We start from the raw sequence: 18,148 nt of genomic DNA, 5'->3' as shown, positions 1-18,148 counted from the left end.
AAGTCGCCTCGAAGCCCCATGGCCGGCCAGAGCTAGCCACTGGAGAGTGGATGTGTTGACGAGCCGCTGCACCGGGGAAGACCACCGCTGGTCAAAGCCCAGATCGCGCCCTACACATCTCCCTAGGGCAGAGCAGCATGGCCCCGTCGCCACCGTCCTTGTCCGCGGCACGGACTTCGCCGATGCCAGCCTCGGGCGGTGGCAAGGGATCGGGGAAGGATGAGGCCTGGCGGCGCTAGTTCCTTCACCTTGAGTCGCCCGCGCAAGGCGACGCCTCCCTTGCACTATATGTTACTAGGTTCCATGCGACATGGAGGAGAACACCACACGATCACTATACATGTTAGGATTTGTTTGGTGTTCTCCTTAGATCTTATTGTAACCCTAATCATATGCATTCGTTGATTACAAACTAGAGTTATCAGCAAAAACTGGAGCTTTATTTCTTTTTATTCTTTGCCTTTAATTTCTTTGTTTGCGGGTAATCTTTACCTCTAATTTCAATTGAGTTCTTTATCAATCAGAACTTGATAAGAGTTATTATTTTGAAACATATAGCTGATTCTAATTAAACGACATAAAAAAACCAAGTTACATATTTGACGGCTCCCAATAGAGCCTTTACCTCATGAAGAGCATCGACGTAACCAACAAATTGTGTTGTGTTTTTCACCACCACCTACTTCTTAGAGATGTCCGGGGAGCCATCACAATGCATTTCTTTTCTTGAAGAAACTGAGAGGGTTGGGATGGTAACTTGCTATATTGTTGATAAAATGGGGTTATGGTCTATTACCACTAATCTGAATATATTGATTTGGTTCAAAAATGGGATAAATTTCACCTCATTTCTATTGTGACCTTTTGGTGTACTACAGAAGACGATTTTCCTTTACAGGAGTGTGTTGTGCAACAAGACCATAATGTCACAATGATAATACCGTGTTGATTTTGGTCGCAGTGTCCAAAATGAATTGATGGTTATGTATCCAGTTGGTATAGCATAGAAGATTTAACAGTAGAGTTAAGACAATCAAACTAATACGAAGGACATGCTTCTTATTAGCTCTGCTTTTAGATCTGTTGCGCTAGCTACCAGCTCAGAAAGCTCGATAGGAGAGTGTGAGGTAAATATTCTCACCATCTCTTTCTCCCCTCCCCCTCTCTCTCTGAGCGGAAAGATGAGCACGTGCGGCTAAACGGCTACCTGAGAGATCTTGACAACAAACGAAGAATGGGAAATGATAGAGTTGCTATCCTTATCAACCAGATTAAGGCAACAAAATATGAGGCATAGAATGTCATCGAAATAGATGATCACATGGATAGATAAACCGGCTCAAGACGGGCTTTAGGGGTGCTATTTTAAGGTATGTTCGCTTCAAAGTGACCTGATTACTCTTCATAACATCGGTGTTTAAAACTCGGCGTATAAAAATAAAGTTTAGTGATATCTTTGAAAGTGAGGAAAAAACAATATTGGTTTGGATAATACTGCTATAGCTGAGGATGAATTGCCACGAAATTTTAATATTATGGACCAAGACTATCAAGATGATCTTGTCATGGTTGGTTTTGAGAACGAACATAGAATTAGTGGTATGTTTGTTGGCAATGAAGACAAGATTAGTGATGTCTCCTTAGTTGCCATGGGTGGTGCAGAAAAAGCAACACTCGCAAGAAAAGTACATGCCCCCGTCAATCAAAAATTTGAAAATTTTGCTTGGGTGATTATATCTGAAATATTCAAGGGTATTGGTTTATGAAAGGATATTATGAAGAAAACTGTGGAGGATATATACAAATCTATTTTATTTCATCAAATCAGTGAGTATATTGTGGGAAAATGATCTATCATATTCTATTAAACAAAAGAGAGTTGGAAGTTCTTAATTGTAAGGGGAAAGTGGACATATGGGAACAAATAACTAGAACGGTAAAGGCTTTTCCAGATTCAAATAACGGCAGCAAAATATTCTTGACCACACGAAACAAAGATGATGTCAATCATGTTGAAATGCTAACCCATGTCCATGCACTGAAGAACACAGATGAAAAGAAAAGCTGGGAACATTTTATTAGAAAAGCTCTACAGGCATAACTCATGTCGATGATTTTGAAGATATTGGAAGAAAGCTCGCAAGGAAGTTTGACGGAGTACTACTTGCACTTGTAGCTTTTGGTGGTTATCTATCAGAGAATCTAAATACACCAACATGGTATTATATACTACTGGATTGGACATCAACACAACACATAAGGACAATGTGTGACATACTAGCTCGCAGCTACAAGGACCTGCCAAATCAAAATTTACGATCATGTTTAGTTTTTCTTGCCACTTTCTCTGAGGACTAGAAGATATATGTGTCTGATCTTATTGAATTGTGGATAGCAGAATACTTCATTCCACATACACCAAAATGCAAACTAGAAGAAATAGTGCACAAGTATGTTACCAAGTTGTCTCAAAGAAGTTTGGTCCAAGTTGTTGAAGGAAGCATGACCCACGGATTGATTCGTAGAATAAGGATACATGATATCTTACGTGATTGATGCATAGATTTCGTGATGTCAGTAACAAACCTATAGGTCAGGATTCAGGCTCCTTTCACTTTGAATGTATGTATGTATGTGTGTATTCATTTCAATATAACTCATCATTTGAGGCCTCGTTCTTAGGTCTACATATACTAAAAAAATGTAGGTCGAACTGATGCATCATCATCCGATACAATTATATCACATCATTTTTCTTTTCAAAGTTTGAGTGGTGAGATTTTACCAGAGAAACCTTATGCCTGACCTTTTCTTGACTTTGGACTCACATCAGCATCCCTACCTAAGCTGAGATTCTTGAGATTTTTTCACATTAAAAACTAACATTTGAAATATTTTCTCTAGAGTAATTGTTGGATGCATTCATCTTAGATGCGTTGGACTGAGACAATGTGAATGTGTAACTCGGTGATGTACAATTGGACAACACCTTTACTTGCAGACTATAGATCTAATGTACACAAAACTGAACTCGGGGGTACCAAATTATATATGGGCCATCCCTACTCTCAAACATGTTTACCTATGGAATGATTTTTCTACACCACCGCATGGAAGGAGTTTACGACCAAAGTAGAAAGTGCTCCATACCTTAAATCTTAATTTTGCTCGTACAAAATCCCATTGCCATAACTTGGTGATTTTATTGGGACATATGAATCAACTAACAACATTAATATTGGTGATGAGACAAAAATTGCATACCCACCGGGATGGTTAGCATACTTGCAAACATGCCTTTCCTAGTTGATATTTATTTGGGTGGAATTGGTGTAGTTGATGCATTACATGTTGAGCTCCCACAAGGCCCGAGACATCTTATTCTAATTGTTGATATCATTAAGTAAGATCGAATGTCTATCCTGGAGAAGCTCCCATGTGCTGAGGCTATATGGTTATGAAGATGTCTCATGCTCTGCACAAGGATTTCCTTGGCTGCAACTTCATACTATTGCAATTTCTTTTCCCTTGAGGAGTGGAGGACGGAGGATACAATGCCAAAGCTCTGCAGTCTAATACTTATGATGTGCAAGAAGATGAGTAGGCTCCCTCAAGGGTTGTTGCATATTTGTCACTCCATGATCTTTTGGCCAATATGTCCCTGATTTTTGAAGATGACACAACATTAAAGGCGATGCTCTAGAAAGAATGCGAGGCAAAAAAGTGGTTTAAGCTTAAGTTAAGTTTCCATGAACTTAATCATTGACCTTATTGTCTTAATAATTATTTTCCTTAAATTGCTATAATTGACGCGAATTAGTTTCAAGCATCGAGGCAGTTAATCGAGATACCATCTTGTTGGTTTAACCATTGGTGCATGTAGCTATAATAAATATATGCTAACATTTGTTTGGATGAATCGATTAATTTAATGAGATTATGATCAACTTCACAGCTGCCTCCAGCTAAATGAAGTTATTGTTTTGAGTGCTTGTGTTTTTATACATGTGAAACATTAATTTGAAAAAATTAATTACAAAGGAGGGCGGATATCCATGATGCACTTGGAACGTGCCCCACGAGATTATTGAAGAATATTTCTGCATGGTGTATTGATTTATCGATTCATCCTACCTCTAATCCATGGAACCGTTCGGATACTCTGCCATAGCAATCCTTCAGACCAAAATCTGTATTATTAGTTTTTTGTAAACTCTGTTTTAAATACAATGAGTAGGGCCCATGTATTGCATGCTTTTCTTATTATCTGCCTCCATCAAATATGCATGTTTATCTACATTTTGCCTCAATGTACTATGCATCAATGTTCATAAAAATGCTTTGTCATCAAAGAGATATGCTTTTTTTTGCTTGTGATGAAACAACGAGTTCTATTCCACAATACTTGTGTTACATGCAACTAGTACTAGCCATGAAACACAATAATGGTTCACCCAATTCCTGGTGCTCCCTCAGTTCTACGAAGATATTATCGAGCCAATCGGCAAACCTATTTTGATCATTCTCAATCTTCCGGAGCACAAACTCATGGAGTTCCATTAGACCCAGGAAATATTAGCATCGGAGGAGAGTTGGGGTTCCATTAAATCTATCATGGTATTCCTTTTTGTCCTCCATAGGCCTATGGAGGACAGTTGGAGGACGGTAGTTCTAGACCAGTGCATGTAGTATGGCTGATGTATGTATATTCCTTTTGTATGATGGTTTGGTTTGCAGAAAGCATATTTCTACAGGGATCCGTTGATCAACATTGCATATCCTTCCAACTGCATGTACCTTTCACATATGGACCTATACGTACGTTCATGTATTGTAGATAGATGTGCTCCTTTTATTTTGTCTTTTCATGAGCAATGAATAATGACTATACACATCTATTTATTTGTACGTAAAAGAGGGCCTTGGTTCAAGTGCATCGGATTATAATGCTACAAAATCAAGTAAAATGTTTAAACATTGCACATTGCTTTAATATAAGAATATACTTTCGTTTTCGAGAATCCGTCACAAGAAGTGCCATTTGTGATGAAGCATTCCATAACATACTTCTATTGTCGATGATTCCTTTTCTTTGACACATTCTTGTTGACAATAAGCCATGCACGTGGCGGTGGTGACCGGCGTGAGAGCGACCAAGTCGAGTCCGTGCCGGGCGTGGGCGTGTGTGTGCGTCGGCGGAACTAGCTAGCTACTCCCTCCGTTCCACAATACATGCCTTTCCTTTGTCAAAATATAGATGTATCTAGACATGTTTTAGTATATAGGTACATCTATTTTTGAACAAATGGAAGTCAAGTATTTTGGAACGGAGGGAGTAGGTGCGTAGCGTGGCCGCAGGGACTGGCCGGGTCGTTTGGATGCTAAGAAGGCTACGCAGGCCTTGACCGTGCATGTAGGTAGTGGGTTATTAGCTGCGTGGGTTTAGTTAGCTAGCTTCATGCTGGAGTTTGTTAGCACTAGTGCGTGAGTGGCATAGGAGCCGGGCAGGTTGTTGTCTTGGTAGTGTGTGCATGCGTGTGTATGCACCTGGGGTATAAATCCCTCCCTCGTGTACTGATGTAAAGCACGCCAGTATGAGCCGAGCCAGTGGTATGTTCCCGACACGAGTTTGAGCTCGAAGAAAATATCGTTGTTCATCCGGCGAGGTGTTTGTGCGCCGGAAAAACAGTGTGTTCCTTCTTTCACCTTCGTCCGAGCGAATGTGTGATGAAGTATTTTGGTTTTGTAACCTTTTTCTAATGTTAATGAAATTGTGGGCCACATTGAAACAGGAAGAAATTTGAAAGAGGTGAAATCTGTTCGCATTATAGTGGAGACATAGTTTACAGAAATTAAATAAAAATGTATTACATACACATGTTTGCAAAAAAAAAAAATCCATCGATGCTGATGCGGTCCTCAATATGCCTCGTTGTAAGTCTCAGTATGATGACATCTGGTTCTGGGCTGGGAAAGAAATGGTCATATAGGGCCTTGTTTGAGAAGGCGCAGTGTAGCAGCATTAGTCCGTCGACTTCATTGGTTGGAGAGGAAATTTGGAAGAGGCTATGGAAATTTCTTGTTCAACCAAAGGTTCATGTTTTTTGGTGGAGGGTGGTCTGGAATATTTTGCCATCCTACCATGAATTGAAGAGGAGGCACGTCATGGAGGAAGCAAGGTGCACCTTAAGTGGAAGTGGAGAGGAGACAGTGCACCATGCGAAAAAACAAGAAATATCCACAAACTAACCAAAGTTAAAGCTCTTGAACGAAAAACTAAGAAATATCAACAAATACATAGTAGAGAATTAAATCACCATTTTCTGTTCAAAGAAAATGTGGAGACAAAGTAAATCAAAGCTATTAAACCTCACTTTATCCTTTTGAGTTGAAAAATTTAATGATCTTCTTGTTTCAAGCCTCGAGCATTTCCTTAATTTCATGGACAGGAGTGAATGTCAGGTTGGGGCAAAGCCACACGCACTCATCGCCAACGCGGCATCCAGAAGGTAACCACTGCACGAGCTTGGTCTCATTGTTAATAAAGCTATACCTAAATACACCAGCTCCAAGGACAAAGTAGGCACACCCGTTGGCTTCATCCAGATTCACAGTAAAGCTGGCGGGAGATCCAAGAAACAATGCGTGGTCACCTAGGTTTCGCCCATCTGTCTCCACCCACTGCATCTTACCACTGCCTGGCTCCTTTCGCATTGTGTGTAATGTCACTCGGTACGGGTGCCCATCACCGCTGGTGTTACGAATCGAACACCTTTTCGTCAAGATGGATGCCAACAACAATTCACCATGTGACTCCAAGAAGTAACTGCATTCATGAAAATAATTGATGTCCCAGCATACATCCCACCTCAACTCGAGGTTGCTGCGGATATCACCCCCATTGGTTTCGAAGTCCATCATCATCAGCAACCTACCTGGAAAATTACCTGTCAATACTAGGACCTTGCCGTTATGATACATGGCATATGGTTGTTCCCATAATTTAAGTCTTTCTATCCTGACTGACCATGTTGCATCGCCAGGATGCAGGATGGCCGCTATAAATGGCCCCTCGTACCAGTAAGAGGGAGGCGGGTTAATGAAGGTATGCAGAAAGATGGTGTCGTCGCCGTAGACGACGCCGCGTAAATTCTCCATGGACATCCTGATCTCGTCTGGTAAGGGAGGTAGACCGGTGACGGCTCCGATAAGAACATTGACGAGCCTCGGCTCAGGGTGCGCGACAAAGAGCCAGGCGGCTGTGCCGTCCGAGCTAACCACCAAGTTTCTATTGTTGTTGTTGGCAGGTGGTGGCTCTGCGAGGACGACGTCGGGAAAGCGGTGGGGCGTTTCGTGGGGGCGATTGAAGTCGACGACGGAGTGCAACATCTGGCCGTTATTGCGGGACGTGAGAACCCATGGCAGGCACCTGGGGCGAGAAAGCAGCGCCCCAGCGTCGCGCCACGACCTGCAGACGGCGTGGAAGCGGACGATGTCGGCGGCATGCCGGAGGCGACCAGAGACCTCGCGGAGCAGATCCGGCGGTAGGGCGGTCCATGGGCTGGGCGTGTCGGCGGTGGACCGAGACGCGCGCGAGGTGCTGCACCCCATCGATGGGATCGGATCGGATCGAGGGAGGAGGGAGAAGCAGAGGCGGCAGATTGTATCGCGGGGACTTTACGGACCGATTCCCGTAGGCAAGTGGATGATCACGTACGTAGAGCAGAACCCGCAGCGTGCGTAGATTTCTTTTTGCTTTTTATAAGGGAAGCGTGCGCAGATGGAACGAGGCCCGTTTCCCCCTTGATGATGACAAAAAGGAACGCACCAAGCCCATCCGTGCAGAGCCCATCAAAGCATTTCCACGCCAAGTACACGCAAAGGCCCATCTTCACATAGGCTTGTCCAACTCGGTCCAAAGCTATAAGAGCATCTACAGCCAGCCCTCAAATTCTCAAAAAAAAAAATTCCATGCCCTCAAACGGTCGTGGATGTGGTCGGGCGCGTCCTCGGGAAGTGATCGGGCAGCCCTCTAATTTCCTTCTCTGCATCTGAATACCTAATATGTTGCTAAAAAAAATCTGAATACCTCATATTTCAAACCTTAAATCCATACAAGTCATGCAAAAGAAAAAACTACGTACTATGCAGATCAACTAAAAGCCTACACTACTCGTTGTCGTCGGAGATGTCCACGATCTCCGTGTTGGCCTCCGGATACATGGCCGACAGCTACAACTCTGGTGCCAGCGGCTCCTCCTCCGCCTCTAGAACGGCGAAAAGCTCATCGATATTTGTGTTCAACTGGCGGAGGAAGCGGTGGTTTGCCTCCGCCTTCGACTGGTTGGATGCAAGGGCATGCCGAAGCCCAAAGCAGGGGCGCAGGGTCCGCATCCTCCTCCAGCTGCACGTCCTCTGTGGCCGCGTCAGCCACCTCCTCCTACTGCTCCTCCACCTAAGCCTCTCCGGCGAGTCCGCAGTCAGGACGGCTACGATCAGGGCTTCACACCTAGCCCATATCTCCTCGAGCAGCTAGAGGCGTTGCTGCAGCGTCAGCATAGCATATATGGTCACCCTCTTCCGGTCAATGGCTATCCGTGGATTCTGAGACGTGCTTCCTTGAAGCTGCACAGGTAGATTCGCCCATGAGTGGTAGTTCTGCTAGGCGCAGAGGTGCACATCTTCGGCCAATCAAGAGATCCGGTAAAGCCGGTAAAGGACCTCGTATTCCAACAGATGAAGAACTCATCGTCCTTTGTGCATGCGTTGTTGGCCGTCATGGGGAACCACTTGCGTATGCATTGCTCCCGGGCGAGGACAACGTCGATCTATGGGGCGCATCTGGTGCTGATACGTGTGAAGTCCACCCGGCGGTCGTCGAGCACCTAGTAGGACCCACCCAATAGCGCACTACACTGGTGACGGTGAAACATCCACTGAGCCAGGGCGCGGACCAGATCGGAAGGCAGGCATACGCGTGGATGGAGAAGGAAGAAGAACGCCAAGGCAGAAGTAGAAGACACGGGGAGACACCCTGCCAATGTCGTCTATCGTCGGACGGCCTCTTCAAGCGACGACGAGGTGAATGGCGCAACGGGGGTGGACCATTTTTGGGTGGCTGTGGTGGCACCTCCGTAGACTACCTAGAGCAACCCGAGAGGATAGGGTTCATGTTCAAATTGGCTAAGCCATTATATCTAAGGACCTAAATATATATTTTTCTGATCAAAGAACCATATATAAGTGACAAAGTGCAGAAAGCCAAAACCAAACAGTTCTGTGGCCAGGTAGCGATGAAAAGAGCAAGAAGAGCCTTCTTACAATAAGTGGCAGCCCAACATCAGAAGAGATCTTAAATATAGTAGATTTTTTCTTCTATGATCAATTACGACAATCTATTAATATTAGGTAACATGTTCTAAGCAGAATGTTGATGCTCCTTCAACCTACTAATTAAAATGTAATACTACACATGACGGGAAATTGTAATGGAAACCTTAAGTTGACAACTTGTAGCTAATATGAACGTGGCAAGTTCTTTAAACTTTGGTAAGTTTGATGTTTGTCTTTCCTAGGTTCCGCCAAAGGCCCATAAGGAGCTCAAACAACTCATCAATATTGTCATCTTTGCTATGCTTGATTTCAATCAACTCCAAATTATCACACTTGAAAGACATAAGATTCTGGCTTTCGAGAGCAACAGTTCGCCACTTGGCCCTTGATGTCCTCCTCTTCGAGCAATCTGTAAACTTTAGGTAGTATAAAACCATATAAGAGGATGTCAGATAGAAGGGCAATTAAGTGATGAAACATTGTATTAAATGCAAACATGGTCGAAGTACCTCACAGTTCTGCAAAGTAAGCTTTTCTAACACTAGTAGAAAAGGGGGCAAAGGTTCAGGCCGGTAAGCCCATTAGTCCCGGTTCAGTCCAGAACCGGGACCAATGGGTGCATTGGACCCGGTCCGTGAGCCCAGGGGGCCGCCCGGGCCACGTGGGCCATTGGTCCCGGTTCGTCTGGACCTATTAGTCCCGGTTGGTGGGACGAACCGGGACCAATGGGCCTCGCTCCTGGCCCACCACCACTGGTCCCGGTTGGTGGCATGAACCGGGACCAATAGGTCCCCTTTAGTCCCAGTTCATGCCACCAACCGGGACTAAATGGTCGGTCCTCGTTGCGATTCACAGTTTAGTCCCACCTCGCCAACCGAAGGGCGCCCACACTGGTTTATAAGCCCGTCCCTCTCTGCCTTGTTGAGCTCCTCTCAAAATGAAAATAGATGCCCCTATACAGGAAATTTGACCTAAATTCATAATGAATTTCTCTGAAATACATAGAAATTGATTATGAATTGAGGTTGAATTTTCTCTATAGGCGCATCTATGTTCATTTTTTTAGTAAACTTAATCACAAACTTGAGATTCACACAAATTTCAAAGAATTCAAATTTTAACTATTCTAATTTGAAAACTAATGGCACTAACAGAAAGTTTATAATTTTTGGTATCTCTGTGGAGAAAGATTGTACATAGTAAATATAATACACAAAGTGTTTTCAAATTTGAAAACTAATGGCATTAACAAAAAGTTTATAATTTGAGATCTGTTAGAGATAGGTATAAAAGATAAGTAAACGTGTAAAATAAGGTAAAGATAAATAAATTGCAGCAAGGTATTTTTGAGTTTTTGATTTTATAGATCCTAAAATAATATGATAGAAAATAGACCCCGGGGCCATAGGTTTTACTAGAGGCTTCTCTCTTGAAAGAAACATACGGTGGGTGAACAAATTATTGTTGAGCAATTGGTAGAAAAGCGCATAGCTATAACGATATCCAAGGCAATGATCATGGATATAGGCTCAACAATAATTTAATTGACTCCATGTAACCCTAGATTCCCCCCCCCCCCACCGATGTCTATATAAACCGGAGGTGTTAGTCCGAAAAGGAGATACTCATTACCATAGTCATACAGGCTAGACTTCTAGGGTTTAGCCATTACGATCTCGTGGTAGATCAACTCTTGTAATACTCATATTCAGCAAGATCAATCAAGCAGGAAGTAGGGTATTACCTCCATAAAGAGGGCCCGAACCTGGGTAAACATCATGTCCCTCGTCTCCTGTTACCATCGATCCTAGACGCATAGTTCGGGGCCCCCTACTCGAGATCCGCCGGTTTTAACACGGACTGTGGTGCTTTCATTGAGAGATCCACTGTGCCGTCGACGAAAGGCTCGATGGCTCGCCTTGTCCTTAAAGACAACATCACCTCCGGGGGAGCTCTGGCCCCAGGCCAAACTCTCCGGCTGGGCGGCTTTACTATTATCAAGGACAAGATAAAAGATTGCCATGACGAGGACGCAATATCAGCGTTCTGCAACAATTGCGCGGACAAGATAAAAGATTGCCACTAACAGAAAGTTTATAATTTTTGGTATCTCTGTGGAGAAAGATTGTAGACAGTAAATATAATACACAAAGTGTTTTCAAATTTGAAAACTAATGGCATTAACAAAAAGTTTATAATTTTTCTAAAACTAAAAGCATAAAGAATTAAAAAATAAAGCAAAAAACAAAAGAAAATAAATAATGCAGAAAACAAAACAAAAAATCTGGAAAAAAAATACTTATATTAACAATAAGTATTTTGTTATAAGTAGAAACAAAATAAAATAAATAAAGCAACAAAGAAAACAAAAAAAGTGTTTTCAAAATTGAAAAGTAATGGCATTAACAAAAAGTATATAATTTTTCTAAAACTAATAGCATAAAGAATTAAAAAATAAAGCAAAAAACAAAAGAATATAAATAATGCAGAAAACAAAACAAAAAATCTGGAAAAAAATACTTATATTAACAATAAGTATTTTGTTATAAGTAGAAACAAAATAAAATAAATAAAGCAACAAAGAAAACAAAAATAGTGTTTTGAAATTTGGAAAGTAATGGCATTAACAAAAAGTTTATAATTTTTCTAAAACTAAAAGCATAAAGAATTAAAAAATAAAGCAAAAAACAAAAGAAAATAAATAATGCAGAAAACAAAAGAAAAAACTAGAAAAAAATAGCAACAATAAGTATTTTGTTGTAAGTAGAAACAAAATAAAGTAAATAAAGCAATAAAATAATTGTATGGTTTTGATGAGGGTATGCTTGTCACCATGGATCTTGGTGATCCTGAAATCGAGCAAGACAATATGGACATTTGGGTCCTTGTTGATACTCCTCCAGTTCTACCGCTATGTGAGTTTCTCAAACATAGTTAATTATTAACTAATTTATATTGTTCATTTCAAAATAGTTGACAGCTTATTTTCATTGACAACTTATTTTGAAGTATCAAAGAATGTGCAGAAGGTGGTAGATAGAACTTACTACACCGATGGCTCTGAGTTAACTTACAAGGAGAAAACTCATCTGGTTGGATTTTGTAATGATCTTGAGAATTACAATATCTACAATCGAACTCCTCAACATTATGGTCAATACGTGCCACTAGTGCACGTGTTGAACTACGGTAACTACCATGGAGATACCCTGGTAAGATTTTTTACTATTACGACATCCGTGCATCTTTTTGCATACTTCTAAAACTAGTACATCATTGCTAACTACAAAGTTATTACTATGTTTTTCAACAAAGAATCCCAGAGGATTGTGTGCCTCATTTGATGTATCAGAATGGCGGCAGCCTTCATGTTTTGAACATATATCCAGGTCATCCTACGAATCTCAACTGTCCATACCGGATTTCTAAAAGAAGTGGAGACATGACAATCAAAGAATGGAAAAAATGTATGGACAGTCGTAAGGAGCTTCTTGGAAGCAAAAGGAAGCGAGGCGCAAGAATTGGAGACAAGATGATCTCCATTCTTCATAATGGAGAGTCAGGGTCTATATTGTTTTATGCTATTTTACCTTAAGTGTGTTTAGGTCCTACCTGATACTGATGATCATGTGCTAAGAACAATTATGTAGGGTTGGGTTCGATGACTATGAGGATGATGATCGTATGACTTATTATTAATAACGAGTAGAAGTTGTATGATGATGCTTGATTAGTAGGACTTGTTATTATATATGATGATGTATGATGCAAGCATGCATGAGTTATTATATATCTGCGGGTGAAATGAACATAGCAGTAGCGTTGGTAAACCAAGGATGAAGATATAAGAGAGGACACTTCTCTCTATTAGGTAGCTAATAACAACCTAAAAATAACCCCCTAAACCCCTAAAACAGCCACTTTTTTTAAAAAAAAAGAAAAACCTCAGCTCCAGCCAGCTGCTGACGCGTGGAAGCCTTTTGGTCCCGGTTTATGTCTTGAACCGGGACCAAAGGCCCCCCTGCCTGTGCTGCCGGCAGCGGCCACGTGGAGCCCCATCTGTCCCGGTTTTGGTTTGAACCGGGACTAAAGGGGGGAGGTATTAGTAACGACCCTTTAGTCCCGGTTCATGAACCGGGACAATAGGCCCATTTTCTACTAGTGTAAGCTCGGCACGGTTTGCAGAAAGCGATCCAGTGTTTAAATAGTTGCCATCATTTTGAGATCGCATCGGTTGATTAATAAAGATCTCACGTTATTGAACTGTGGGAATTTATCTGAAATCGTTTGTAGGTCTACCTAAAACAGAAAAATAATATACTACTATTAATACTCAGAGACAGAACTTCGAAATGGTGTAATTTGATATATCAAATTTCACAATATTTGTCTCATTTGTATTGAACGATGGAAACAAAAAGATTATATTAAGAAATAAACATACTTTAATTTTTTACAGATGTTTATGGTAGTGTAATATCATCATTCATTCAATAAAGGACAATAATTGATCGAGCAAATTACTACCCTTAACATGATAAGATTTTTTTCTGATTAAATAAGTATATGGATACATTTTTTGTAATGCAGCAGTACCTTGCTAGAACACAACATTAACGGAAAATTAACCTAGGTGTGAGATAAATCAAGGCAATATGTGAAGAAATGAAGCAACATATATAGAACTAGTTGAGCAACGACATGAACACAAATCAACTAGTGGAATGGCATGGTGGGCCGTGAAAAATAAATAGAATGAGAGACTTACCATCATGTTGAAACCAAACAATTCTAGATGCGGTATGTTAAATATCCTGTATAAGTTGTCCAAAAAGCTAGCCTTTGTCTGGTACCATGATGTCACACATAGTGATGCCTTGACGAAGGAAGGTGTGTGTGTTACATATATACCATCAGGCCAGCCGCTAGTTGACAAAGAAGTACGCAAAGACGTTAGCCTTGGAGCAACGACCACAATTCCATCGGAAAATCCGTGATGGCCTACACAGTCATCAATTGTGAGGTGTGTTAGGCTTCCGGACGCAATGTCGCCAATGCGATAGAAGCACTTAACGAGACTCAGATGCTCAAGCACAGGGTACCCGCAACGGAGCTGCTCTGCAAAGCTATCGTCCAATTGTACACCATGAAGGAGCAGCGTTGTTAGGCGATATGAATTGGATCCCAGATCGGGGAGGAACCATTTTCCCCAACCCCAACTTGAGTCCATGTGAATGTCAATCACCTCGGGGCTGATTGGACGCCCCAGCTGATCCATCTCGAGCACGCCTGCCTATCATCATAGTTTACAGACGGGACATGTATCCGGAGCCTATCCAAGGACGGGGCGCTGTGAAGCAGCAAGAGCTTGTCGCTGAACTCCTCGAACGGCCGCCACTCCTTGGCTCATACCTTCTCGATCGGCTTTGACAGCGGCGGGCTTGACGGCGGAACACTGTGAAGTCGATGTCGAGGCAGGGCACGGAGCTCCAGATGTGCCTCCACCTCCGCGAGAGCACGCTTGATCGGACCACCTGCCGGGACTCGAGGAAGGAGAGGATGCTCTTGATGAGGCAGTCGGGCAGGTCGCTTAGCCGGTCATCTTGGGCGGCGCAGATCCGCTTGCTGTGTGGATCCATTGATTGATTTTCGAGAGCCTCTATGGCGGCATGAATCCGCTTGCTGAAGGGCTCCACGGATCGATCCATCTCTTCTCCGGCCGGGATCTCGTCGGATTTCTCGCAGCCTGCGGGTGGAGCCGTTTGCCGACGACGTAGACCCTAGCTAGGGCTAGGGCGAAAGGAGAGGCAGTCCTGCGATTTGGACGCCATAATGTACGCTTCGCCGATTCGTATGACAGCGATTTAGTTTAGGCCACCTAACCATCTGACACATGATTAGCCACGTGGAGTAATATTCTCAGCTGTTCAGTTTCGTCACGTTTCCCTTGAAAAATGTAACTTTTTTTCTTTTTTTTTAGCATCAGTACAGACACAAGCGCTCATATACATGCGCATACACTCACCCCTATGAACGCACACACGCACACCCTACCCCTATGAGCACCTCCGAAAGACTGAGCCGGCACATCATCTTGAGATTTACGAAGTCACCGTAGGCGCCTCGTCGTCGACGGGAATGTCTCCTCCCACTGAAAGCGCATCGCCGGAAATCCTGAAATAAATCCAGGAATAATGCGAGCACCAGGATTTGAACCCTGATGGGTTGGGGATACCACTGTCCACCTAACCATCTCAACCACGGGTTGGTTCGCATGTAACTTTTTTTCCTTGCAACGATCGATCTAACTTTCACAAAATCTCAAATCTCAAATGCATGCTACGGAACGATGGGGAATGATTCAACCATGTCGGTCGTTAGAGCATCTACAGCAGCCGGGCGCCGCAAACTCCCCTCAAACGCCCGGGTGGACAGCCCGATAACTTACCAATCAAAAAAAGATGACCAAGATGGACACCTCAAACCGGCCACAAACGCCCGGCTGACCAACACCCTTTATATATCTAACCTAAATATAGAACAGATATGGGGTGGACTGGGAATGACCGAGCGCGTCCGCCACGTCAGACCAGGCCTACGCTGGCCCACCTGACCCATATATATTCGTCCCCAACCGTGTCATGGTGAACGTCGCCGGTTCCTCATAAGATGGATCCATCATCCATCTCACATCCAACGGCAACGTGAAGGTTCTGGACTCCGATGAGGAAGAGTAGGGCATGGAAGACGGTGGCGCCTTGAATCCGATGAGCCGGTGTGTGTTCCATGTCCTACTCTACCTAGCCGGCGACTAGAGCAATAATTCGAGTGGCGCAGCCGGCCGCCGGACATGTGTACGGCGGAGTCGGACGAGCTCCGCTAGGTTTTATGTTGCATGTAATAGTATGGTTTTGAAGTTTTTAATTAAGGTATCTGGTTGTGGAGGAGATTAATTAAGGACTAATCAGTCACTCTCTGCGGATGTCCCCAGGCGTGTGACGTGTCAGTGGGTGTTTGAGGGGTCGAATTTGCTATGCCCTGTCTTCATCTGTTGACATGCATAAGTGAACGTCCTATGGCATGTCTAGGAGGCCACATGAATCCACCACCAAAAGGCTATATATACAGAAATGGGTAATGTACGATATCAATTTTCAGACTTTTGCTACGTACAGATTCAGTACAGAGTTAACCACCAATCGGCGTTAAACTTTACTTACCTATTTCCAAACCAACGTGAAGTTGCCTGCAACATTTCGGGAGTGACGTTAAAAAAGGACATTATTTCCGGAGTGGGCGACATCAACTCGGCACGATCACGACCTGCAAATCTCGCAATTAGCTGTCTTGTTCTCTTCCCTTTGATCACAATCTGCGGATCTGGCAATGAGCTGTCTCCTGGTGTTGATTGACTTTTGGAAGGAAGGCGACACACACACACACACACACAGAGAGAGAGAGAGAGAGAGAGAGAGAGAGAGAGAGAGAAAGAGAAAGAAGTGGCGAGAGACATGGGGGAGGTGATCGCGATCCACAGCCTTGAGGAGTTGGCTACCGTCAGCAGAAACAAGTTGGTACGTACAAACCTGCTGATTTCTTTCTTCTCCATTTCTTGTGTCCCCTTCACTGCTTAGAGTATGGGATTCGTTTAGGCGCATGTATGTTGTCTTTGTCTAGCTTCTGCTTAACCGAGTCTCTATGTTTATTGGTGGATACATGCTTAGCGGCTCTTGTTGCGCGTTGTTTGCTTTCTTATTAGTACTTGTTCATCTTCCATTGCTTTCCTCAAGATTTGCTATTTTGTTGTAATCACGCATCTCCTAGTTGGTACGTAGTGCAAAAAATCACAAAATTCATACACGGAGGTCACAAAAGTCCATCAGCGTTTGTTTAAGATTGGACATATTGACCAAATCTTTTAGTAACTGCAAAATTCATATTTACCCGTTTCTTCTTGTAAATGACCGACACTTCTCCATATCGACACATATGAATTTTGTAGTCACTGCCAAAGAAATAGCAATAGTGTAAATGAGCGACGCTTTTTGACATTTCTGTCAAATTCATATTGACCTGTTCCTTCTTGCAACAGGTGGTGGTTTACTTCAGTGCAACATGGTCCGAGCCATGCCGCCTCATTTCTCCAGTCTTCCATGACCTTGCCAAGAAGCTTACAAATGTTACTTTCCTAGAGGTTGATGTTGATGAAATCAAGGTAATGACACTGTTTACAGAATACCGTCTGCGCAGATTATTATTTATCGTGCTAACAAAATATCTACGTGACAAATAGTTACTTTCTCTCAAATTCAATGTTTCGATCATGCCGACGTTCGTGTTTGTTAAGGAACGAGTGCTCGTGGACCAGGTTTCCAGAGCTTCGAAGGATGAGCTGGAAAACAAGATTGAGAAACACATGATTGCGTAGTGGGATAGGGTTCGCCGGAATAAAATTGTCCTTCAACCCTAAACTAGATGGATATGCACGTTTTGCTGCACCGAGAATCGATACGATAATTGCACTAGAGATTTTGCTGTGATGATCTATTTATTACATACCAAAGTGTTGGAGCTTCATCGGTCTACCAAAGTTATTTCTTGAACAGAACATGCTGGAATTTAATCTATTTTTCGGCCAGTCCAATAGCATTTTCAGAATTTCTAATGAATCCTATAGGCCCACTCAGCCCATTAATGCAAGGCAAGAGGTGGGACAAAAATTTAGTCTCATACTGCTCACGTAGTGGGAGTTGGACCTTCTTATAAGGGAACTTGTTTCTCCACGTGTATGAGGATGAGAACAAGAGAGACATTC

The 18,148-nt window shown here is 42.9% G+C and overlaps 1 protein-coding gene across 1 annotated transcript; it reads left to right on the top strand.

The window, feature by feature from the left end:
* Positions 1–16,844: 16,844 nt before the first annotated feature.
* On the top strand, positions 16,845–17,761 carry LOC123153253 (thioredoxin H5-like). Its single transcript, XM_044572461.1, has 3 exons — positions 16,845–16,907; positions 17,426–17,548; positions 17,627–17,761. Exons 1-3 carry the CDS (start codon positions 16,845–16,847, stop codon positions 17,759–17,761), a joined length of 321 nt encoding a protein of 106 aa, XP_044428396.1.
* Positions 17,762–18,148: the final 387 nt, after the last annotated feature.

The sequence above is a fragment of the Triticum aestivum genome, chromosome 7A (genome assembly GCF_018294505.1).
Source record: "Triticum aestivum cultivar Chinese Spring chromosome 7A, IWGSC CS RefSeq v2.1, whole genome shotgun sequence".
Lineage (NCBI taxonomy): Eukaryota > Viridiplantae > Streptophyta > Magnoliopsida > Poales > Poaceae > Triticum > Triticum aestivum.
The sequence above is the reverse complement of the archived record's forward strand: the minus strand, read 5'-3'. Positions and strand labels throughout refer to the sequence as shown.

Coding starts and splice junctions, on each gene's coding strand:
- LOC123153253 (XM_044572461.1), top strand. CDS start 16,845: ATGGGGGAGGTGATCGCGATCCACAGCCTTGAGGAGTTGGCTACCGTC. Junction 16,908..17,425: donor CCGTCAGCAGAAACAAGTTG/GTACGTACAAAC, acceptor TTCTTGCAACAG/GTGGTGGTTTACTTCAGTGC. Junction 17,549..17,626: donor TTGATGTTGATGAAATCAAG/GTAATGACACTG, acceptor CGTGACAAATAG/TTACTTTCTCTCAAATTCAA.